Source organism: Zea mays, chromosome 1 (assembly GCF_902167145.1).
Source record: "Zea mays cultivar B73 chromosome 1, Zm-B73-REFERENCE-NAM-5.0, whole genome shotgun sequence".
Lineage (NCBI taxonomy): Eukaryota > Viridiplantae > Streptophyta > Magnoliopsida > Poales > Poaceae > Zea > Zea mays.
The window spans coordinates 52818281-52842604 of NC_050096.1; the positions used below are offsets into that span (position 1 = coordinate 52818281).

Here is a 24324-nt window from a genome sequence, read left to right on the forward strand (position 1 = left end):
ACATGGATCTATTCGGCCCGATTGCTTACATAAGCATCGGCGGGAGTAAGTATTGTCTTGTAATAATGGATGATTATTCTCGTTTCACTTGGGTGTTCTTTTTACAGGAAAAATCTCAAACCCAAGAGACCTTAAAGGGATTCTTGAGACGGGCTCAAAATGAGTTCAGCTTAAGGATCAAGAAAATTCGAAGCGACAACGGGACGGAGTTCAAGAACTCTCAAATTGAAGGCTTCCTTGAGGAGGAGGGCATCAAGCATGAGTTCTCTTCTCCCTACACGCCACAACAAAATGGTGTAGTGGAGAGGAAGAATCGAACTCTATTGGACATAGCAAGGACCATGCTTGATGAGTACAAGACTTCGGATCGGTTTTGGGCCAAGGCAGTCAACACCGCCTGCTACGCCATCAACCGGTTGTATCTACACCGAATCCTCAAGAAGACATCATACGAACTCCTAACCGGTAAAAAGCCCAATATTTCATATTTTAGAGTCTTTGGTAGCAAATGCTTTATTCTTGTTAAAAGAGGTAGAAAATCCAAATTTGCTCCTAAAACTGTAGAAGGCTTTTTACTAGGATATGATTCAAACACAAGGGCATATAGAGTCTTTAATAAGTCCACTGGACAAGTTGAAGTTTCTTGTGACGTTGTGTTTGATGAGACTAACGGCTCTCAAGTAGAGCAAGTTGATCTTGATGAGATAGGTGATGAAGAGGCTCCATGCATCGCGCTGAGGAACATGTCCATTGGGGATGTGTGTCCTAAGGAATCCGAAGAGCCTCCAAATGCACAAGATCAACCATCCTTCTCCACACAAGCATCTCCACCAACTCAAAATGAGGATGAGGCTCAAGTTGATGAAGTAGAAGATCAAGCAAATGAGCCACCTCAAGATGACGGCAATGATCAAGGGGGAGATGGAAATGATCAAGACAAGGAGGATGAAGAACAAAGACCGCCACACCCAAGAGTCCACCAAGCAATCCAACGAGATCACCCCGTCGACACCATCCTCGGCGACATTCATAAGGGAGTAACTACTAGATCTCGTGTTGCACATTTTTGTGAGCATTACTCTTTTGTTTCCTCTACTGAGCCACACAGGGTAGAGGAAGCACTCCAAGATTCAGATTGGGTGGTGGCGATGCAAGAAGAGCTCAACAACTTCACTAGAAATGAGGTATGGCATTTAGTTCCACGTCCTAATTAAAATGTTGTAGGAACCAAATGGGTCTTCCGCAACAAGCAAGATGAGCATGGTGTGGTGACAAGGAACAAAGCTCGGCTTGTAGCCAAGGGATACTCCCAAGTCGAAGGTTTGGATTTCGGTGAAACCTATGCACCCGTAGCTAGGCTTGAGTCAATTCGTATATTATTAGCCTATGCTACTTACCATGGCTTTAAGCTTTTTCAAATGGACGTGAAAAGTGCCTTCCTCAATGGAGCAATCAAGGAAGAGGTCTATGTTGAGCAACCTCCCGGCTTTGAAGACAGTGAGTTTCCTAACCATGTCTATAAGCTCTCTAAGGCGCTTTATGGGCTCAAGCAAGCCCCAAGAGCATGGTATGAATGCCTTAGAGATTTTCTAATTGCTAATGGCTTCAAAGTTGGAAAGGCCGATCCTACACTCTTTACTAAAACTCTTGAAAATGACTTGTTTGTATGCCAAATTTATGTTGATGATATTATATTTGGGTCTACTAACGAGTCTACATGTGAAGAGTTTAGTAGGATTATGACACAGAAATTCGAGATGTCTATGATGGGGGAGTTGAAGTATTTCTTAGGATTCCAAGTGAAACAACTCCAAGAGGGCACCTTCATTAGCCAAACGAAGTACACTCAAGACATTCTAAACAAGTTTGGGATGAAGGATGCCAAGCCCATCAAGACACCCATGGGAACCAATGGGCATCTCGACCTCGACACGTGAGGTAAGTCCGTGGATCAAAAGGTATACCGGTCGATGATAGGTTCTTTACTCTATTTATGTGCATCTCGACCGGATATTATGCTTTCCGTATGCATGTGTGCAAGATTCCAAGCCGACCCTAAGGAAGCTCACCTTACGACCGTAAAACGAATCTTGAGATATTTGGCTTATACTCCTAAGTTTGGGCTTTGGTATCCTAGGGGATCCACATTTGATTTGATTGGATATTCGGATGCCGATTGGGCGGGGTGCAAAATCAATAGGAAGAGCACATCGGGGACTTGCCAGTTCTTGGGAAGATCCTTGGTGTCTTGGGCTTCAAAGAAGCAAAACTCAGTCGCTCTTTCCACCGCCGAAGCCGAGTACATTGCCGCAGGCCATTGTTGCGCGCAATTGCTTTGGATGAGGCAAACCCTGCGGGACTACGGTTACAAATTAACCAAAGTCCCTTTGCTATGTGATAAAGAGAGTGCAATCAAGATGGCGGATAATCCCATCGAGCATAGTCGCACTAAACACATAGCCATTCGTTATCATTTTCTTAGGGATCACCAACAAAAGGGAGATATCGAGATTTCATACATTAATACTAAAGATCAATTAGCCGATATCTTTACCAAGCCTCTTGATGAACAATCTTTCAACAAACTTAGGCATGAGCTCAATATTCTTGACTCTAGGAACTTCTTTTGTTAAATTGCACACATTGCTCTTCTATATACCTTTGATCATGTCTCTTTCATATGCTATGACTAATGTGTTTTTCAAGTCTATTTCAAACCAAGTCATAGGTGTATTGAAAGGGAATTGGAGTCTTCGGCGAAGACAAAGGCTTCCACTCCGTAACTCATCCTTCGCCGTCGCTCCAAGAGACTCTCCATCTTTGGGGGAGAGAGCAAAAGGACTTCGTCTTTGGTATAATCTTAACTCACTTATTTATGACCAAAGGGGAAGATAGCACTTCGAGGGCTCTAATGATTCCGTTTTTGGCGATTCATGCCAAAGGGGGAGAGAGTATGAGCCCAAAGCAAAAGGACCGCACCACCACCACCAATTTCAAAAACTTCGTGTTTTCCAAAAATATTATCAATTGGTCTCCTATTGTGTTCAAAAGGAGGAAAAAGTAGTATTTCAAAAATGATATATCAAAACCCTCTTGAACACTAAGAGGAGGATCTCATTTAGGGGGAGTTTTGTTTAGTCAAAGGAAAAGCATTTGAAACAGGGGGAGAAAATTTCAAATCTTGAAAATGCTTCTCAAAATCTTATTCACTTGCCTTTGACTATTTGCAAAAGAACTTTGAAAAGGATTTACAAAAGAGTTTGCAAAAACAAAACATGTGGTGCAAGCGTGGTCCAAAATGTTAAATAAGAAAGAAACGATCCATGCATATCTTGTAAGTATTTAGATTGGCTCAATTCCAAGCAACATTTACACTTACATTATGCAAACTAGTTCAGTTATGCACTTCTATATTTACTTTGGTTTGTGTTGGCATCAATCACCAAAAAGGGGGAGATTGAAAGGGAATTAGGCTTACAACTAGTCCCTAATTAATTTTGGTGGTTGAATTGCCCAACACAAATAATTGGACTAACTAGTTTGCTCAAGTGTATAGATTATACAGGTGTAAAAGGTTCACACTCAGCCAATAAAAAGATCAAGTTTTGGATTCAACAAAGGAGCAAAGAGTCAACCGAAGGCACCTCTGGTCTGGAGGCACCGGACTGTCCGGTGTACACCGGACAGTGTCCGGTGCACCACCGAACAGTGTCCGGTGCACCAGAGGACTCCAACTCGAACTCGCTACCTTCGGGATTTTCTCAGGCCGGCGCGCTATAATTCACCGGACTGTCCGGTGTACACCGGACAGTGTCCGGTGCTCCAAGGAAGCGCGGCCTCCGGAACTTGCCAGCCTCGGGAACGCGCAGCAGCCGCTCCGCTATAATTCACCGGACATGTCCGGTGTGCACCGGACTGTCCGGTGCATCCTCGGAGCAACGGCTATTTCGGCGCCAACGGCTACCTGCGATGCATTTAATGCGCGCGCAGCGCGCGCAGAAGGCAGGCGCGCCCATACTGGCGCACCGGACATGGAACAGTACATGTCCGGTGTGCACCGGACATCCAGGCGGGCCCACAAGTCAGGAGCTCCAACGGTCAGAATCCAACGACATTGGTGACGTGGCTGGGGCACCGGACATGTCCGGTGCGCCATCGAACAGACAGCCTCCACCAACGGTCAAGTTTGGTGGTTGGGGCTATAAATACCCCAACCACCCCCACATTCATTGCATCCAAGTTTTCCACTTCCCAACTACTACAAGAGCTCTAGCATTCAATTCTAGACACACCAAAGAGATCAAATCCTCTCCAAATTCCACACAACGCCCTAGTGACTAGAGAGAGAGATTTGCTTGTGTTCTTTCGAGCTCTTGCGCTTGGTTTTGCTTTCTTCTTTCTTGATTCTTTCATTGCAATCAAACTCACTTGTAATTGAGGCAATAGACACCAAACTTGTGGTAGTCCTTGTGGGAACTTTGTGTTCCAAGTGATTGAGAAGAGAAAGCTCACTCGATCCGAAGGATCGTTTGAGAGAGGGAAGGGTTGAAAGAGACCCGGCCTTTGTGGCCTCCTCAACGGGGAGTAGGTTTGCGAGAACCGAACCTCGGTAAAATAAATCCGTGTGTCACACTCTTCATTTGCTTGAGATTTGTTTTGCGCCCTCTCTCGCGGACTCGTGTATATTTCTAACGCTAACCCGGCTTGTAGTTGTGTTTATATTTGTAAATTTCAGTTTCGCCCTATTCACCCCCCCTCTAGGCGACTATCAGACGCCGTCTAGAACCAGAGGGCTAAGAATCGGTGGGAGCCGACTCCCGGAACAATCCCTGCCAAACCGGCGCCGACCACCCGGCACGTCACCGGAACATCCAACTCATGCAAGGCCTAGCCATGCGGATATTAATCAAATCTTCGATAAACCAAAGACTAACTGTGACGGATCGGGTCCACCGAGTGAGGACGGAACAGGATGCCACCCTCACTCTCGCGAACTCATGCGTAGGCGGCAAAACACTCACAACCAGCAAACAACATACGTGTATAACGATCTTGCCGACGCATTCTCCTAGATACTATGTTAACTAGTGCATCTCGCCATAAAAAACGCTTCAGTACCAGAAAGCATAGAGATTTAACGAATAAGAACAACATCACCCTGATCACAAGATGCGATTATGGTGGCGTGGTACTTACCCGTGAAGAACCCTGAGAACATGGGCGACGAGGCGCCAAAGCTTGTGGTCGCAAAACGTGTGTAGATTTACGACCCCTAATGAGTATTTACAAGTACATATTTATAGTCTAGGGGACTCTCCAACCCTAGTGTTACAGACGAGCTCTATCTTCCTATTCCTAAGCTAACTTATTATCACTAATTTTGTGGCTGCTTATCTCGAGATGTTCTTGTGCGGGGATACGCCCTTCCGCATCAGTCAGGCCGCTCTTTGCGGCCCATCCTGCGTTGCGGCCTGTCTCGGGCCTGACTAAAATCCAGTGATAACACCAAGTAAAGTTGAATTAGTCAAGTTACTTTCTTTCCCAACCAAGGTATAGCATGGATAAACATTCCTATCCATAAACAAAAAATACAATAAGAGTTATAAGAAATTACGTGGAATTCTACTAAACCCTATATTATGTGCATATTCAATGACACCAGCATTATATTTTGTACATACTTTGTATTCAAGGGAGAATGGAATATTAAAGAACTATACTCATGGTACGTTTGGTTTAGCTTTTTGAACCTGCTTCTACTTTGAAAAGACATACCTTCTTAGCTGAACCAAATAGGTTCAACTTTTCTGCAACTACTTTAAAATGACAAAAATAAGGTTAAAAATAAATAAGTGTTATAATAAATGAAATAAGAAATATTTTTAATAAAAACATATAAAATTATTAAAAATGTTATATATATATATATATAAATATATAAATTGATTGATAGATATAGTTAAACAAAGTGCATATAAGTAATATATAGTTTGTTCATGGTAACTCACAATAGTTTGAACCAAACAACTTTTAGTTTTTTCACGGCAAACAACTCATTACAATTTTTTATAGCAGATAGCGGAAAACAACTTTTCTCATGGTAGACAACAGAACTAAACGCACCTTAAATCCTTTGTCACAAACGGTGTACTCCTAAAAATGGTGGGCATGTAAGAAAACAAGATAGCATGGGAAAATATGTATTAAAATTATGCTGTTATGAAAGTAGGAGTAATCGAAGTGACCTCCCACGTTTTCCTTTTATTAAGTTCTTGTTTGGCAACTTTATTTTTCTAAGAGATTTCTAAATATGATTGTTAAACTAGCCCTAAAAGATAGAATATCTTCGCCTCTGCACCCACGTACAATTAAATTTTATAATATTTTAGCTTATTTTCTGGCAAAATAAAGATGAAGAGTATACTTGAATATACAAAAGTCATATGCAAAGTATAATATTACTTTATCGTCTATTTTTTATAAACATCTTGAAACATTTTTACTTTATCTTCGCGCTGCAGCTGCACCTAGAAGTAGAACACAACTAATATGCTTCTGCATTTACATGTGAGTCATTGCCGGAATTGTTTAGAATAGTCTTCCAAATCTGCATCTGAATTTGTTTACGGTATGTAATACTATATGATTCTAAGGTACCCACCTCTGCTACCGTGAGAAAATAACCCAATATAAAATTATTTGCACTAGGAACCAATCATGGTCGATGAGCTAGATTAGAGGAACGCGCGCCACATCAAAAGCCGAAGAGCACGGGGCAGCGGGCCCATCTGCCAGGCCGCCACCACCACCGCCAGCACCCACTCCCTTTTGTCCTAGCTCTTCGCGCGGTACGATCCTCCTCGGACCACGCCACACCGGGAGAGGAGAGCAGGAGGCCACCGACCGGCGACCGGGCCCCGCGTGTCACACGCAGACGCCACCAGCCAAGCTCTCCGCGGGTGGCGGTAAAAGAGCGCCATCACGCGGGCGATTACGGAGGGGCAAAATCTTTTTTTACCGCCGCGCAGCATCGCAGTGGCAGCTCGTGAGTGGAGGGAGGCGGGGATCATTAGTTTAAGAGGGCAGATTATAAAAGCCGGGCTGTCGCTGTTGAGGCCGAGCACAGCAGCAGAGCACCATCAGCACCAGCACGCCCACTTGCCTCCTATTATTTGCGCCAGAGGGCAGGGCAGGGCAGGGCAGGGGCCTTGGCGCTACCCCCGTTCTTATCCCCACCTCGTGCCTCCCCTCCTCCCCCCTTCCCCTCTCTCGCCCCTCCTCCCTCCGTCTCGTCTCCCAGGTCATGGCAAAAGCTGGAGCACCGGGAAAAATAACAAGTGGGAGATAAACAGGAAGAGCTAGGTGAGTTCTTCCTACCTGCCTGGACCTCCTACCCTTCCCAGTTCTTGTGTGGCTGGTCCTCCTTTTCTTCGCTGATCTTCTTCTTCCCTTGCTGCTTGTGCTACTGGAGTGTGGTCGCCTGATTATCTGATGGATATGTAGAGTGATATTTTTTTTCCCCAGGAGATCTTTTTTCCTCTCTAGATTTTTTTTTTCAGTATCCTGTAGCTTCCCGAGGTGGCCAATTCCCGTTTGAGTTCCGATCCTTCTTTTCCCTTGCTGATGTTCTGTCCTCCAGCGTAATAGCTGCGGCTAAATCCACGACAGAGTTCCAAGGTTGATGCCTTCGATGATTTTGCAGCTCCCATCCAAAAACCTGAGTTTCTTACATCTCTTTCCTCTTTTTTTTCCCCTTCTACAAGTTTCGGTTGGATCTCAATACCACAATTAGTCAAAGGCTCAGCTCGTTCTACGGTTCTAGGAAGTGTCTAACAGCCGGGTGTGATGGAAACATTCTGTTCCTGCATCATCTTCGGAGGCGCAAAATTTGACCAGTTTTCGTTAGGTTTGATACGTGTTTAGTCCATTTAGTCCCTTGTTTTCTTCCCTTTCATGTATGACCTTGATTCCCCCTTTCAAGCACATGGGTGCATGTTCTTTGTTACCAACTGTCAGTTCGTGCTTGGCTGGTTGAAAAAAAAATGACTACTTATTTTTTTTTCCTGAAAAGCTTTCCTTCCCTGCCCTTTGATCTTTTTTTAGCTTTCCCCCTTGTGATTCAACCAGAGCTTGTGAACATGCTTTCGTAAAAAAAGGGGGAAAGATGCAACTTTACCTGCTTGTTCCGTGAACCGGCATATGAGTAGTTTTTTTATGGAACTATTTATATATTCTCATAAGTTTTCATGCTTTAATTCCTTCTTCCACAAGTATGTGTGATGCATATTTCTCACCCATGCTGTGTAATCTGTTTCTTTTATGTCGAAACAATAAGGGCCATGCTATATTTGGCCATGTATAGTTTGATCAGATCAAGGCCCTGTTCTGTTTCACCAGACACATGCCAGGTTGCTAACTTTGGCCTCCCGGCTGTTGCTTCAGTAGGCAATCTTGCCTTTTTCTGCTACACGATTGTCTCCTGTAGCTGTGTAGATCTATGATGCCAAGGCAAAAGGCCCTCATGTAATCACCAAATTAAGATGCCACAGTAGCGTTCACTGGACCATCTTTAATTACCTTTTTTACTAACACGCAATCGTGTTGCACATGTTTACCCTTGCCCTGCACTTATTGTCTGTGCACTGAATTGCTGACAGTAAACACAGCAGCTGACGTGTTCGTCGTGTTGCTTCCGCGCAGGTGAATACTTGGAGAAAAAGGTCCCCCACACCCCCCACGCAGGTGAATACTACAAGTAGCAGTACAAGGAAGAGAGCCAATCTGCCCGTGACTGCCAGTGAGTTGCTCGGGTGTGGTGGTTAGTTGAGGTCACGATGATGGGAGGCGGGCTGATGATGGATCAGAGCGTGGTGTTCCCTGGCGTCCACAACTTCGTGGATCTCCTGCAGCAGAACGGCGACAAGAACCTGGGCTTCGCCTCACTCATGCCGCAGACGTCCTCCGGCGACCAGTGCGTGATGGGGGAGGGTGATCTCGTGGACCCACCGCCAGACAGCTTCCCGGACGCCGTGGAGGACGACAGCGATGACGACGTTGAGGACATCGAGGAGCTGGAGCGCCGCATGTGGCGCGACCGCATGAAGCTGAAGCGGCTCAGGGAGCTGCAGCAGAGCCGCGGCAAGGATCCCATGGCTAGCGGTGGGGGCCTGGCCGACGGCTCATCCAAGCCAAGGCAGTCGCAGGAGCAGGCCCGGCGCAAGAAGATGTCGCGCGCGCAGGACGGCATCCTCAAGTACATGCTCAAGATGATGGAGGTGTGCCGCGCGCAGGGGTTTGTGTACGGGATCATTCCGGAGAAGGGCAAGCCGGTGAGCGGCGCCTCCGACAACCTCCGTGCCTGGTGGAAGGAGAAGGTCCGCTTCGACCGCAACGGCCCGGCCGCCATCGCCAAGTATCAGGCCGACAACGCCGTCCCGGGCGCCGAGAATGAGCTCGCCTCGGGCGCTGCCAGCCCTCATTCCTTGCAGGAGCTGCAGGACACCACACTCGGCTCGCTGCTCTCAGCACTCATGCAGCACTGCGACCCCCCACAGCGGCGCTACCCGCTGGAGAAGGGCGTTCCTCCACCGTGGTGGCCTACCGGCGACGAGGAGTGGTGGCCGGAGCTTGGCATTCCCAAGGACCAGGGCCCACCTCCCTACAAGAAGCCCCATGACCTTAAGAAGGCCTGGAAGGTGAGCGTGCTCACCGCTGTCATCAAGCACATGTCACCAGACATAGAGAAGATCCGACGCCTCGTTCGCCAGTCCAAGTGCCTCCAGGACAAGATGACTGCCAAGGAGATCTCGACCTGGCTGGCGGTCGTCAAGCAGGAAGAGGAGCTGTACCTGAAGATGCACCCTGGCGCACGCCCGCCGGCATCCACTGGTGGCATCGCCAGTGCCATATCTTTCAACACCACCTCAAGCGAGTACGACGTGGACATCGTTGATGAGTGCAAGGGGGATGAGGCTGGCAACCAGAAGACAGCAGTCACTGACCCAACCTCCTTCAACCTTGGTGCGGCTATCCTAAGTGACAAGTTCCTCATGCCGACGCCGATGAAGGAGGAGACCGCTGACGTCGAGTTCATCCAGAAGAGGAACGCCCCCGCTCCTGCTGAGCCAGAGCTAATGCTAAACAACCGGGTGTACACCTGCAACAACGTCCAGTGCCCGCACAGTGACTACAGCTATGGATTCCTTGACCGGAATGCCCGCAACAGCCACCAGTACACCTGTAAGTACAACGATCCGATCACTCAGAGCGCCGAGAACAAGCCTCTGCCAGCACCGCCGCAACCACAAGCCTTCCAGCCGGCCTTCAGCCAAGCCAATCAGGCAGCGAACAATCTGGACTTCAGCCTGCCTATGGACGGGCAGAGGTCCATCGCCGAGCTGATGAACATGTACGACACCAACTTCATGACGAGCAAGACCATGAGCAGTAGTGACAGCGTCACCATCATGGAGAGGCCGAACGCGATGCCCCAGAGGATCCAGATGGACGAGGGCTTCTTCGGACAGGGCAACGGAGTCTTCGACGACGTCAATAGCATGATGCAGCAACAACAGCAGCAGGCACCACCCGTGGTGCAGCAGCAGCAGCAGCAGCAGTTCTTCATCCGCGACGACACGCCATTCATGAGCCAGATGGGCGACATCACCAGCACGGCGGAGTTCAGGTTCGGCTCTGGTTTCAACATGTCTAGCACCGCCGCCGCCGCTGATTACCCAGGCGCGGCGCAGAAGAACGACGGGACCAATTGGTTCTACTGAAGAATAAAACTTGTAGGGCTCCTCGTTATAAGCTTCGGATTCCTCCATGGATCTCCCAAGTTGTCAAGTCTTATAGGTCTTCGTTATATAGGTTTTGCAGTAGCTGCAAGACGGCTGGAACCTGGAACTGGTTTATACTTGTATGTCCGGCCAGCCATAAACCTCTCTTATTTGCAAACTTAATGTTATTCCTAGCTTTAAGTTGTTAGTCTCAGTCTGCTGTCCATGTATATGGCTGTTAAAATGCTTGTGCTTGTTTCTGTACTACCTGCTGTTTGGTGTCTGAATGAAGTGTTTTCTTCAGTGGTTCTGCTCGACGTGTCTGCTCACTGTTGATGAGGCACATCATCGCTGCTGCTCTTCACACAAACAACATGACTGACATATTCAAATATTTTGAGCGTCCACATGTTTGTTTTGATTGATGCAATCTCTCCGGCGTTTTTTCTCTCTCTCTTTCTGTTGGTGTCAAATTGTGAACAAAAAATGTTCCAACCTAACATGTTTGGAATTACCCTGGTTCTGTATCTGTCGCGCCTTAATTCCAACCTAAACATGGACAGGTGCTCCTGTCATATGGTGGAAATTCCGTCTTAATTCCACCGAGATTGATGTTGATGACACCCAGACTACACCTGTCCTTTATAGATATTTTCCCACGGTAAAACATACCCTGTTGCTTCAGTTACCGTCTTGTTAAAAGAGAGACCATCACTAGTGTCTTTCACATCAAGATATTCATCCTTGCTTTCCCTTAAGGTCCGGTCAACGCGAAGTGGCAGCCCTAAGGGAAGTTAGGCCGTCCAAACTCCAAACCGTTCCAAGTGCTTTGATGCTCAAGATACCGGATGGTCCTTTCTTTGATCGCAAGAGCCCTCCTTTCTTTTATCGCTTGCTTGGTGGCACTGGCACCTGTCATCGTCCATGAGACCATGACCCATCCTATCCCTTAGACCTCCTCACATGCTCGCCGCTGGAGCTGGATGCTGTGGGGACGGGAGCTCCCCTGCTGCATCATGGAGATGGAGGGGACGGGGATGGGCCGGGGTGGGGTGGGGCGACGCATCGCTCGCTGGACAGCAATTGCGGGTTTTTGCTTCCGTGGTGGCGGATCCAAGCGTCTGGGTCCGCTGCCAGATTTCTGCAGGTATACTGTATTCAGAGAAGCCGTTTCGACCCCACCTGCAGAATTTCCTGACCATTTCGCCCAGAGCTCTGTTCGTTGGGATCACGTCCATTTCTGAAGAGGCATACGGGTTCTTGGGATGGTCTGCGGTGAAAGATGAAGAGTTAGAGTCTGATCTAAGCTACACTACTGTGATCACGAGTAATGAGGCCACCAAATCTGGGCCCTGCCGGCTCCAAATCCTTATCGAGATCTACCTAATCCGTCCCCTAAAGAAACGCTTAGGTTTTTATTTTAGTAAGCTGAAATTTGCAGCATGGTTTATAATTATTAAACCAAACAGATGGCTGGCTGATGTGACTTGGTACGGTCAAATTGCCCCTTTGATATTCGCTAGCGGCTTACGGCTAGCTCTGTTAACCTAGAACAATGGCTATAGCGCTCCAACTCTACACCCTACAACTTGTTTATGTGTTTCATTGCTTTTTGGTCCAGTTTACCAATGATGGTGATAGGTGGGGATCAAGCAGAGGAATAAACTAGTGCTGCTCTCTAACTAACCAAGTTTCTTAGGCAAAATAAGCCGCTTAAACCACGTGCTTAGGCGCATGATTCTTTAATCTTTATGGACTGCACGAACGAAAGAGCAGGTCTCCATGATAAATTAAAATAGCTGAGGAAGCAAAGCAACCCTGGCCCCAATGATTTGTTTGGACTCAACTCTCAACTGGCACTAAACAAACTGGCCAAATGGGGGTCAAAACAAGGGAGAGAATCGGTTCATAAAAAAACGTGTGTGCGCCATATCAGTCGATGGACTGCCGGAGAACGGTCTCCGCCTGGGTCGTGGTCATGGCCACGCCTCGCCTAACAAAGCGCACGATCAACTGAACCCAGTCATGCTCATGCTCATGCCCAGTCGACGATGTGCGTGATGGCACGGCGGGCCTGCCACGCTGGCTGGACGGGGTGGAGCTGGCTGGTGACCGGTGAACTGAAAGCGAGCACCGTTTCCCGGCTAAGTGCAGCGTACGATGGCGAGACCACCGCATCTGGGGCTGTTGAGCCGGCCCCGGTGCACAGTGCCGACCACGAGGACAGCGAGAGGATGGGACGTGGCGTCAGACGGCGACAGTAGATTTCTTATAATAACGACAGAACTCTTATCCGGTGACAATTGAAGCTCTATAGTGGGGACGAGGAAGTGGGATGGTGCGTGGTTGGGCTGGCCGGCTGGGTGCCTGAAAGCAACAGATCAATGGCGACGACGACGGTGGGAGGTGGGAGAGGGGCCGCCGGAGTGGAGTAGCACCGCGGCCGGGACCGGAATGAGATGAGACCTGCGTGCCGCGTGCGACGAGTGATCCACGCGACTTGAGCGTCCACGCCGCTGCGTCCAGCCTGTTTCGATTCGACGGCGCCTCGGCGCGATCGGGTTCTGGTAAAGAGGACCTGGAGTGGAGATAGACGACGGAGATCGCCTCATCCAGTACGTACGCGCGGATATGTCATGTCACGCACCGCGCACGCCACGCGACACGGGGCCTTCTCCTCGCCAGATCAGATGGCCGACCACAGGTGGCCAGTCCTGAATGGGATCCCCGAGGCAGGGAGGACCGGAGGAGTCGGCGTCGGTCTGGCCCACACGCGCGTTGCGGTGGCGGTTTCCCGGCTCCTACTGCAGCTGCAACTTGCGAGACGCACTTTGCGTTTGGGAGACTGTAGCCGCGTTGCGTGCGTGGTGCGCGTCGGTGCGTGCGGTGCGAGCGCCGTCGCTGACGAACGGGACGACATGCCGCCGGCGCCGGGTGATCCAAGATTCGGGGCGGGGGGGATGGATAGCGAGGCGGACGCGGGCGACCGACGGACCCATCGACCTGGCTTTCCTGGCAGGGCATATTCTGCGGCGATGCCTGGATGGCCACCATGTCGCCGCCCCTGCTACAAGCCTAGTTTTCACGGCAGCTCCCGCTTTGGGTGTACGCGTCGGCGTCTCGCACCACCGAAGTGTCTCTTGGAAGCCCAGAAGGCCTCAGCGCTGCCACGCCGCTTCCGTTCATACGACTTCGGGCTACTATTTTTGTGTACGGTCAGATGAGCAAATGGTGGGTCCATATGTAGACAGAGTAGACTGTGGAGAGTAGAGACGTGCATTCCCATTTCCCAGCTCAGCTCTGCCTTTCGGAGGATCATATTTACCCCAGTTCGTTTAGAATGTGCCGATTCCGCGAGAGGCATTTGGTTGGAGCCGTCGTCTGCAAGTGGCTCGCGGAATTTGGTTGGAGCCGTCGTCTGCAAGTGGCTGGCAGCGGGTCCTGTAGCCGCCGCTTGTAGTACATGGTTGGTTTCCAGTTCAACAGGACCCAGTGTTGAGCTCTCAAAAGAACAGTGCGGACGGTCCGGCCCCGAGGCCGGACGGTCCACGGTCCGGACTGTCCGCGGTGGTGGCGCGGACGGTCCGCGCGCGCGCAGAGTCAGTTAGGGTTCCTAGTTTCTCGTGTGATTTGTTACCTAAAACCGCGGGATTAACTCGGGAAACAGTTGGAAACGGATTCAGACCTCCCCCTTTATATAGATGAAGGGCTACGGCCGATTGAACCCCCAACAATCGAACCAATACCACTTCTATCCCGCATTTATTTTCAGCACAATTAGGAGTAGTTCTAGTCTAGTTCTAGTTTAGCCCTAGTTTAGTATTCCAATCCCCAAATTCTCTGCCTCTCCTCGACTCTACGTCGATTAGAGGAGTCTAGGTCGGTCTGCCCGAGCCTAGACAACTCCTAGGATCTCTCCTCCCCGACGGGGTCCCTCCCGGGAGCGAGATCCAGGCGCCGCCGGCAATCTTCCGCCACCCCTGCGCACGCGCGGACTGTCCGGCCCTAGGGCGCGGACCGTCCGGCCGTCAGGCAGGGAATCCTAGCTCCTGCACCAGGTCGTGGACCGTCCGGCCCTGTGCCGCGGACCGTCCGCGTCTGACCAGAGAGCACCGCCGCCTCACGCCAGGTCGCGGACCGTCCGGCTCTGTGCCGCGGACCGTCCGCGCCTGACCAGAGAGCACCGCCGCGGGTTCTTTTGAGTGATTGGCGCCTCTAAAAAGGTGTCAACATACTTTTTGGCGACTCCGCTGGGGAATAGGTGTCTAGATCTGCTAAAAATCGGCCCATAAATGGCCGGTTCTAAGGATCACACCAAGATCTCCACTACTAACATCATCAAGCCGGCCATGGAGGCGCTCCCGGCTGATGACCAAAGGCCCTTTGAAGACCTCGTAATGCGCGAGGAGAAGGAGGTGATGCGGCAATGGAACGAACAACGCGACAAGGAAGAGGCGGAACTGCTGCATAAACTCTCCGAACGGCGCAAGGAGGCGGCGGACAAGTACTTGTCACACTTCACGGTGGATCGCCACCAGAAGATCGTCCGTCAAGGGGAGATCGATATGGAATCTCTCCTACCTCCACTGCAGGGTCCCGCTGTAAGTACTCCAAATCTATCTCTTACGACTTTCATGGATCAACGAGTAGATCAGTTAAAGCAATATGTAGATGAATCTATTAAAATGCATTTACGTGCATACGAGAAATCAGCTGCTCCTAATTTTCCATCGCGAGAGTCTAATACAGTGCCACCCACGTCAAACACATCGGCTATAAACGGGTCACCTTTGACCCAGCCATCATATGGTATGCCGATGCACGCTTTCGTGTCACCATCACAGCCGCAACCACTAGGCACGCGGCAGGTACTGGACGCGACCGGACCGTCCGAGCATCATCTCAGACAGTCCGGTTATATCGCGGACCGTCCGACGTATTTCGCCGGACCGTCCGACCAGATGCAGGCCCGCACACAAAACACTCAAGTCGCACCGTACATGGCCGGACCATCAGGGTACAACCCTGAACACTTCGGCCCCATCACGGACCGTCCGGTGCATCACGCCGGACCGTCCGGATATGTTGCGGACCGTCCGCCATCTTACACCGGACCGTCCGGATATGACATGAACCGGCCGACGTATTACGCTGGACCATCCGACTCTACACGAGTCCATGCGCAGACTGCCCAAGTCACGCCATATATGGCCGATCCATCCGGGTACAACCCTGGACCATTTGGCCCGATCGCGGACCGTCCAGTTCTTTACGACAGACGGTCTGGGTACGAGACTACCCACGTGGCACCATATACGGCTGGACAATCCGGATATACCTTCAGACCATTTGGCCAGGTCGGTCGGCGTTTCGAGACCGGGGGGTCCCTAAGCCGACGAGTGAGTGTGCTGCGTGCCCCAGCCCAGATAGGTCGAGCGCGTGGGCGAGCGCGAAGGGGGGAAAGGAGCAAGGAGGCCGGAGTCCGGCGAGAGAGAGGTGGGAATCCCGCGGCCTTCGTGTTCGTCCCGCGCCCAGGTCGGGTGCGCTTGCAGTAGGGGGTTACAAGCGTCCACGCGGGTGAGGGAAGCGAGCGGCCCCAAGAGAGCGCCTGTCCCCGTCCTCGTCCCCGCGCGGCCAACCTTCTCTAAGAAGGCCCTGGTCCTTCCTTTTATAGGCGTAAGGAGAGGATCCAGGCGTACAATGGGGTGTAGCGGGGGGAGAGCTAGTGCCCTAAGTACATGCCAATGTGGCAGCCGGAGAGATCTTGGCACCCTGCTGGCGTGATGTCGTGGCTGTCGGAGGAGCAACGGAGCCTGGCGGAGGGACAGCTGTTGGAACGGTTGTGTCCTTGCTGACGTCGCCCTGCTTCCGTAAGAGAGCTGAGAGCCGTCGTCGTCACGGGGCTAGCGGGGCGCCATCATTGCCTATCTGGCGGAGCTAGCCAGATGGGACACAGGTCTTGTTCTCTGCGACCCGAGTCGGCTCGGGGTAGGGTGATGATGGCGCTTCCTGTCGACGTGGCTGGCCTGTGCCCTAGGTTGGGCGACGTGGAGGCTCCTCCGAAGTCGGGGTCGAGTCTGTCTTCAATGGCCGAGGCCGAGTCCGAGCCCCTGGGTCGGGCGAGGCGGAGGTCGTCAGCAGAGGCCGAGTCCGAGCCCCTGGGTCGGGCGAGGCGGAGGTCGTCAGCAGAGGCCGAGTCCGAGCCCCTGGGTCGAGCGAGGCGGAGGTCGTCAGCAGAGGCCGAGTCCGAGCCCCTGGGTCGGGCGAGGCGGAGGTCGTCAGCAGAGGCCGAGTCCGAGCCCCTGGGTCGGGCGAGGCGGAGTTCGTCGTCTTCTGGGGCTTAGCCCGAGTCCGAGCCCTGGGTCGGGCGGAGCGGAGTTCGCCGTCTTCCGGGGCTTAGCCCGAGTCCGAGCCCTGGGTCGGGCGGAGCGGAGTTCGCCGTCTTCCGGGGCTTAGCCCGAGTCCGAGCCCTGGGTCGGGCGGAGCGGAGTTCGTCGTCTTCCGGGGCTTAGCCCGAGTCCGAGCCCTTGGTCGGGCGGAGCAGAGTTCGCCGTCTTCCGGGGCTTAGCCCGAGTCCGAGCCCTGGGTCGGGCGGAGCGGAGTTCACCGTCTTCCGGGGCTTTGCCCGAGTCCGAGCCCTGGGTCGGGCGGAGCGGAGTTTCCTATGGTGCCTTTGGCAGGGCCTGGTTTCCTTTGCGTTAAATGCTCCTGCGACTTGGCCGGTCGGTGCGGCGATTCAGTCAGGGTTGCTTCTCAGCGAAGGCAAGGCCTCGGGCAAGCCGGAGATGTGTCTGCCGTTGAAGGGGGGCCTCGGGCGAGACGGAAACCCCTTCGGGGTCGGCTGCCCTTGCCCGAGGCTAGGCTCGGGCGAGGCGTGATCGAGTCGCTCGTATGGACTGATCCCTGACTTAATCGCACCCATCAGGCCTCTGCAGCTTTATGCCGATGGGGGTTACCAGCTTAGAATTAGGCATCTTGAGGGTACCCCTAATTATGGTCCCCGACAGTAGCCCTCGAGCCTCGAAGGGAGTGTTAGCACTCGCTTGGAGGCTTTCGTCGCACTTTTTTGCAAGGGGACCAGCCTTTCTCGGTTGCATTTGGTTCCGGTGGGTGCGCGCGAGCGCACCCGCCGGGTGTAGCCCCCGAGGCCTCGGAGGAGTGATTTCACTCCTTCGAGGTCTTAATGCCTTGCGTAATGCTTCGGCTGGTCTGGTTGTTCCCTCATGCGAGCTGGCCGTAGCCCGGGTGTACGGTCGGGGCCCAAGTTCTCGGGCTGGTATGTTGACGCTGTCAACGGTTCGGCCGGAGCCGGGTTTGCGAGAGCAGCCCCCGAGCCTCTGCACAGAGCGAGAGGGCGATCAGGGACAGACCCGGCTTTTTTACATACGCCCCTACGTCGCCTTTCCGCAAGGAGGAGGGGGGAGTGCACCATGTTACCCTCGATGGGCACCGAACATGGTGTCCCCGGTGAGCTGCAAGCGGGTAATCCGAGTGGACGTCCGTGCCCCGTTCGTTAGGGGTCGGCTAGGGGCCCAGAGGCACGCCCAAAAGTACCTGCGGGTGATCTGTCGGACCCGGTCCCCTAGCGACGGGGTCCGAGGGCTCGATGCCTCCCTCTGATGGGATTCCGTTACAAGATCGCTCCCGCTGGTCTCGGAAATGTCCTAGGGTACCTCGGGAGCGCAGCCCGAGCCTCGGTTATGTATCGAACGTACCCCTGGTCATCCCTCGCTCGGCGTCTGAGGCGACTGTGAACCCTTCGGGGGCCAGCCTTCGAACCCCTGATCAGTAATGGGCACGGAGCCCGAGTAGCCTGAGGCGGCCGTGGAACCCTTCGGGGGGCCAGCCTTTGAACCTCTGACCAGTAGTGGGTGTAGGGCCCACGCGATCTGAGGCGGCTGTTGAACCCTTCGGGGGCCAGCCTTCGAACCCCTGATCAGTAAGGAGGCTCGGAGCCTGGTTCCTTCACGGGGAAGGATCCCTTTCGGGGGATCCCCCTTTCCCGGTCCCTGTTGCAAGAGATAGAGAAAGAGGAAAAAAGAGAAAAAGGATACGAAACCGAACGACGCGGCGTACCCTTTTTGGTGCGGTTGTTTCGGCGAGGGCGAAGCGTCGCCCGTTGCTGCTGCCAGAAGCGCCACCTGTCCAGCCGCGGAGTTAATGCAACGGGGCGAGTGGTTGGCGGGGCAGCCGTTGCGCGTGTGCGAGCCATTCGAGGAACGGATCACGGGCGCGTTGTCTTCACACCGTGAGAGGGAGCTCTCTCGCTGCCCCCGGATGGGACGTGAGCTTGGCTGTCGACGTGCCCGCTGCTCGCGCGCGTCTGCCACCGTCATTACTGCCGGCCCACTTTCGGCCGCATTGATCGTCGCGTCAGGCTGGCGCTGCTGGGTCTTGTGCCTGGTCGCCTCGAGTCGCGGTATTGGTTCTGCAACCAAAGAGGCGCGGTGGTGGCGCAAGTGGCGGTGCAGTTGCTTGCATGCAGCATCCGGCGCGCCGGTTGCGTGACGCGTGGGCCTGGGCCTCCAGGCTGGGCGCGCTGGGAGTCGGAGAAGCGCGTCCACTTGGCGCGGTTGCATGCCGCCTGCATGGCTGCCCGCCTCTCTCGCCCGTTGGTCTGGGCAAAGGTGGAGGATCGCTTGTAACCGCTGGGCGGTTGCGTGCCCCACGCGCGGCGGTTTGGCTTCTTCTGCTCGGAGCCGGTCCGCATGACATGCGGGACCCAGCCCCCGCGCCGCAGGGGGGGCTTTGAAGCGTCTTGGAGAAGACTCAGCCCGTGACGGTTGGGAGCGCAAGCAGGGAGAGTTGCCTTTAAAAGGAGGGCGACTCCCTTCGTAAGGCGACCATGTCTTCTTCCTCCCTCATGCGCCGCATCTTTCCACCTTCCATGCCCCCGGATGGGGGAAACCGCCGTCTTTTGGCCTCATCGTTGGAGGAACGCAACTCCATGGGAGTTGGTACCTTTCAGCCATCGTTCGGCTTCAAGGATTTTCATCAGCCAGCCCGGCCGCACCCCTCCACCGGCGGTCACCCAGGATGGTGACCTCCGGCTTGATGGTGGGGGGGAGCAAGCCGGGCTGCGATCTTGGTCCCACCCTCAGCCTCAAGGATGTTCATCATCCTCGCTGGGGTGGGGGCCGGGCTGAGCCGGCGCTCTGCCTCCCGCGCGGGTCCATGGGCCATCTTCTCCCGTGGTATTCGAGGAAGAGGGCGCTCACTGGCCCTGCGGGCGGCCCTGACTTCGACAACGCGGGGCTGGTCGACGGCAGGCGTCGTCACCTCCAGCGTGTCGGGTTCGTTGGCTTGGCTCCCGGCGGCCCCTTCTGTCGGAGGGCGGCTGCCGCGCCGTGTACACGGGAGGACCACCCTAGATGCCGCGCGCTGCTAGAGCGGCGTTCGTGTTCTGGGGTGGTCCTGCCTTTGCACTGGGATGGCGCCTTCACGTGGAGGTCGGTGCCCCACCCGCCCGGGAGGATTTGAGTGGGGATCTGCCGGGGGGCCGATGGCCCCTGCCGTCGGTGCCGAGGCGGAGGCGGCTCGAGAAGTCCCCGTCACCGACGGGATCACCGCCACCATCCGCGCTTCGGGCCTCCGGTTCTTCGTACTTGTCCTCGCCCCTCGAGCGTCGGTGTGGGCGAGGGCAAGATTGCAGCAGCGCCCACCCTGAGGCCTGCGCTGCCGCAGCTCGACCATCCGGAGCGGGGGTCGTTGTCGTCGTAGTCAGAGCGGGCGGCGGCGAGCCGCTCGTCAGTCTTCTGTTGCTCCGCAGGCCTTCCCCCATGGAGTGGGGTTGTTCGTACCTGCGGAGGGGGAACCGGAGTTCCGTTTGTAATGGCACTCTGAATGCCAGGGTTTTTTGTTCATTACGGTTGTCGAGGCCTGAACATGTATATAATTTTGGCACGGAGCCATGTTTTTTCCTCATTTTCGAGCACTAAGACTCGCCTGTTGATTATCTGAACCGCTTCACCAAGCATGAGTCGCCCCGTGTCAAGGTGACGAGTGAGGTATCCGTATCCCGGAGGCGTAGGAGTCCCTCGGCTCGATCAACCTTGTTGTCTGAGGCTCCTCTAGCTTAGTTAAAGAGACCCCTTGGCTGCTCTTCGATGAGCCGAGGCCAGGGGTAGCGATATCAGCACGAACAGAGGCGGAGTTGGCTCGAAGATGAGAACCTGGTTGGCCGGAGCCTAGCCGGGTTATCCGTTAGCGGGACCGATGTCGGAGTTGATCGGCCGAGGCCTCAGGTCGGGCTGGCGCCCTCGGGAGATGGTCGGCCGAGGCCCCAGGGGCGACCGGCCGAGCCGCCTGCTCGGGCCGGATTCCCGGAGGAGTCCCTGGCAACGATTGCCCGAGCGTGGTGATGACGTCGTCCTTCGGAGCGGAGAACCTCGGACCGCGTCGCCGTCCGAGGCTAGGTCGGGCTTCGCCGGAGGTGTCGTCGATGCCGAGGGTGTTGCTGCCTCCTTCCAGCGTCCAGACCCGAGCCTGCAGGGTCAGAGTGTCTTGTAGCGTGTGCCTTCTGCAGCCGCCGAGGCCAGGACACACACCCTCGCTGCATTGTAGAGCTGCGTCTCTTTTCCTCTTGTTTCGAGTGTCTGGACTTTTTGTCGGTAACAGGGATGTTTGTGCGAGCGAAAGTTGCTTCTCGCGGAAGGTGATGAGTGAGGTATCCATATCCCGGAGGCGTAGGAGTCCCTCGGCTCGGTCAGCCTTGGCTGCTTACGCGTACTCCGTCGTTTCCAGGACCCACTTTTCGAAGTAGTCAAAAAGCATGGAAGATATTCTGGTGAAAGAGATCTTTTTTCGAGGAAAATTTCGACGCAGAGGGGGTTTCCCCCCTTTTTAGCCCCCGAGGGAGGGTCGGGCTTTGCCGAGGCGAGGCCGACCCTTCCTTGTTGACTAAACTTTGCGTGGGTGCGAGGTATATGCACAACTTGAAAACATCTTAAGGGTAAAAGCGACGTAGCTGTTGGATGTTCCAAGCGTTGTCGTAGACCTCGCCTTGGCTGTTGGCCAGCTTGTACGTTCCGGGCTTCAGAACTTTGGCGATGATGAATGGCCCCTCCCAGGGGGGCGTGAGCTTGTGTCTCCCTCGGGCGTCTTGCCGCAGCCGAAGCACCAGGTCGCCCACCTGGAGGTCTCGGGGTCGGACCCCTCGGGCGTGGTATCGTCGCAGGGACTGCTGATACCGCGCCGAGTGTAGTAGGGCCCTGTCCCGAGCCTCTTCCAGCTGGTCCAGCGAGTCTTCTCGGCTAGCTTGGTTGCTTTGACCGTTGTAGGCCCTCGTCCTCGGGAAGCCGTACTCCAGGTCAGTGGGCAAGACGGCCTCGGCCCCATAGACCAGGAAGAACGGCGTGAAACCCGTGGCTCGGCTCGACGTTGTCCTCAGGCTCCAGACCACCGAGGGGAGTTCCTTCATCCATCGCTTGCCGAACTTGTTGAGGTCGTTGTAAATCCGAGGCTTGAGCCCCTGTAGAATCATGCCGTTGGCACGCTCTACTTGCCCATTCGACATGGGATGAGCTACGGCGGCCCAGTCCACCCGGATGTGGTGATCCTCGCAAAAATCCAAGAATTTTTTGCCGGTGAACTGGGTGCCGTTGTCGGTGATGATGGAGTTCGGGACCCCGAAGCGATGGATGACGTTGGTGAAGAACGCCACCGCCTGCTCGGACCTGATGTTGTTCAGGGGTCGGACCTCGATCCACTTGGAGAATTTGTCGACGGCGACCAGCAGGTGCGTGTAGCCCCCGGGCGCCTTCTGCAAGGGACCGACGAGGTCCAGACCCCATACAACAAAAGGCCAGGTGATGGGTATTGTTTGCAGAGCCTGAGCGGGCAGGTGGGTCCGCTTCGCATAGAATTGACACCCTTCGCAGGTGCGGACAATTCTAGTGGCGTCGGCCACCGCTGTTGGCCAGTAGAAGCCTTGCCGGAAAGCATTCCCGACGAGGGCTCGAGGCGCTGCGTGATGGCCGCAAGCCCCCGAGTGTATCTCTTGCAGAAGTTCCTGACCTTCGGTGATGGAGATGCATCGCTGGAGGATGCCCGAGGGGCTGCGGTGGTAGAGCTCCTTCTCATCGCCCAGCAAGACGAACGACTTGGCGCGTCGCGCTACCCGCCGAGCCTCGGCTTGGTCGAGGGGTAGCTCTCCTTGGCGGAGATATTGCAGGCACGGGGTTTGCCAGTCTCTGTCGGGCGTGACCCCGCTCCGCTCCTCCTCGATGCGCAGCGCCTCGCCCTCGGGGGCCGAGGGTACCTCGGGCTGGACTGAGGACGCCTCGGGATGGGCCGAGGGTACCTCAGGCTGGGCCGAGGGTACCTCGGGCTCGGGCACGTCGTTGATCCTGACGGAGGGTTGGTGTAGATCCCGGGAGAAGACGTCCGGGGGAACCGTCGTTCGCCCCGAGGCTATTTTTGCCAGCTCGTCCGCAGTCTCGTTGTAGCGCCGAGCGATGTGGTTAAGTTCGAGCCCGTAGAACTTGTCTTACAGGCGCCGAACCTCATCGCAGTAGGCCTCCATCTTCGGGTCGCGGCAGTGGGAGTTCTTCATGACTTGGTCGATGACGAGCTGCGAGTCGCCGCGAGCGTCGAGGCGTCGGACCCCTAGCTCGATGGCGATTCGCAATCCGTTGATCAGAGCTTCGTACTCAGCCACATTGTTGGACGCCGGGAAATGGAGGCGTAGCACGTAGCGTAGGTGTTTCCCGAGGGGTGAGATGAAGAGCAGGACCGCGCCGGCTCCCGTCTTCATCAGCGACCCGTCGAAAAACATGGTCCAGAGCTCCGGTTAGATCGGAGCCGTCGGTAGTTGGGTGTCGACCCATTCGGCTACGAAGTCCGCCAATACCTGGGACTTGATGGCCTTCCGAGGCGCGAACGAGATGGTCTCGCCCATGATTTCCACCGCCCACTTCGCAATTCTGCCCGAGGCTTCTCGGCACTGGATGATCTCCCCCAGGGGGAAGGATGACACCACAGTTACCGGGTGAGACTCGAAGTAGTGTCGCAACTTCCGCCTCGTCAGGATCACTGCATACAGTAGCTTCTGAACTTGTGGGTAGCGGATCTTAGTTTCGGACAGTACCTCGCTGACGAAGTAAACTGGCCTCTGAACGGGCAATGCATGCCCCTCTTCTTGCCTCTCGACCACAATCGCGGCGCTAACCACCTGAGTGGTCGCGGCGACGTAGACCAAGAGGGCTTCTCCATCAGCTGGGGGTACCAAGATAGGCGCCTTTGTAAGGAGCGCCTTCAGGTTCCCGAGAGCTTCCTCGGCCTCGGGTGTCCAAGTGAAGCTCTCGGCCTTCCTTAAGAGGCGATACAGAGGCAGGCCCCTTTCGCCGAGGCGTGAGATGAACCGGCTCAGGGCCGCGAGACATCCCATGACCCTCTGTACGCCTTTTAAGTCCTTGATGGGCCCCATGTTAGTGATGGCTGCGATCTTCTCCGGGTTGGCTTCGATGCCCCGCTCGGAGACGATGAACCCCAAGAGCATGCCTCGGGGCACCCCGAAGACACACTTCTCGGGGGTTGAGCTTGACGC

The 24324-nt window shown here is 54.3% G+C and overlaps 1 protein-coding gene across 3 annotated transcripts; it reads left to right on the forward strand.

The window, feature by feature from the left end:
* The first annotated feature begins 7114 nt into the window (after positions 1 to 7114).
* Positions 7115 to 11167, forward strand: LOC100285672 (ETHYLENE-INSENSITIVE3-like 1 protein). 3 transcript variants are annotated; one of them, XM_035958736.1, is made up of 3 exons: positions 7115 to 7677; positions 7764 to 7906; positions 8701 to 11089. In XM_035958736.1, exon 3 carries the CDS (start codon positions 8835 to 8837, stop codon positions 10776 to 10778), a length of 1944 nt encoding a protein of 647 aa, XP_035814629.1. In that variant the 5' UTR covers positions 7115 to 7677; positions 7764 to 7906; positions 8701 to 8834; the 3' UTR covers positions 10779 to 11089. The 3 variants fall into 3 exon arrangements, with proteins under 3 accessions (XP_035814629.1, NP_001152035.2, XP_020408868.1); NM_001158563.2 differs by lacking the exon at positions 7764 to 7906 and having other exon boundaries at positions 7161 to 7362; positions 8701 to 11167; XM_020553279.3 differs by having other exon boundaries at positions 7361 to 7906.
* The last annotated feature ends 13157 nt before the right edge of the window (positions 11168 to 24324 follow it).

Bases quoted from the DNA above. Each gene is read 5' to 3' on its own strand.
- LOC100285672 (XM_035958736.1), top strand. From the start codon at position 8,835: ATGATGGGAGGCGGGCTGATGATGGATCAGAGCGTGGTGTTCCCTGGC.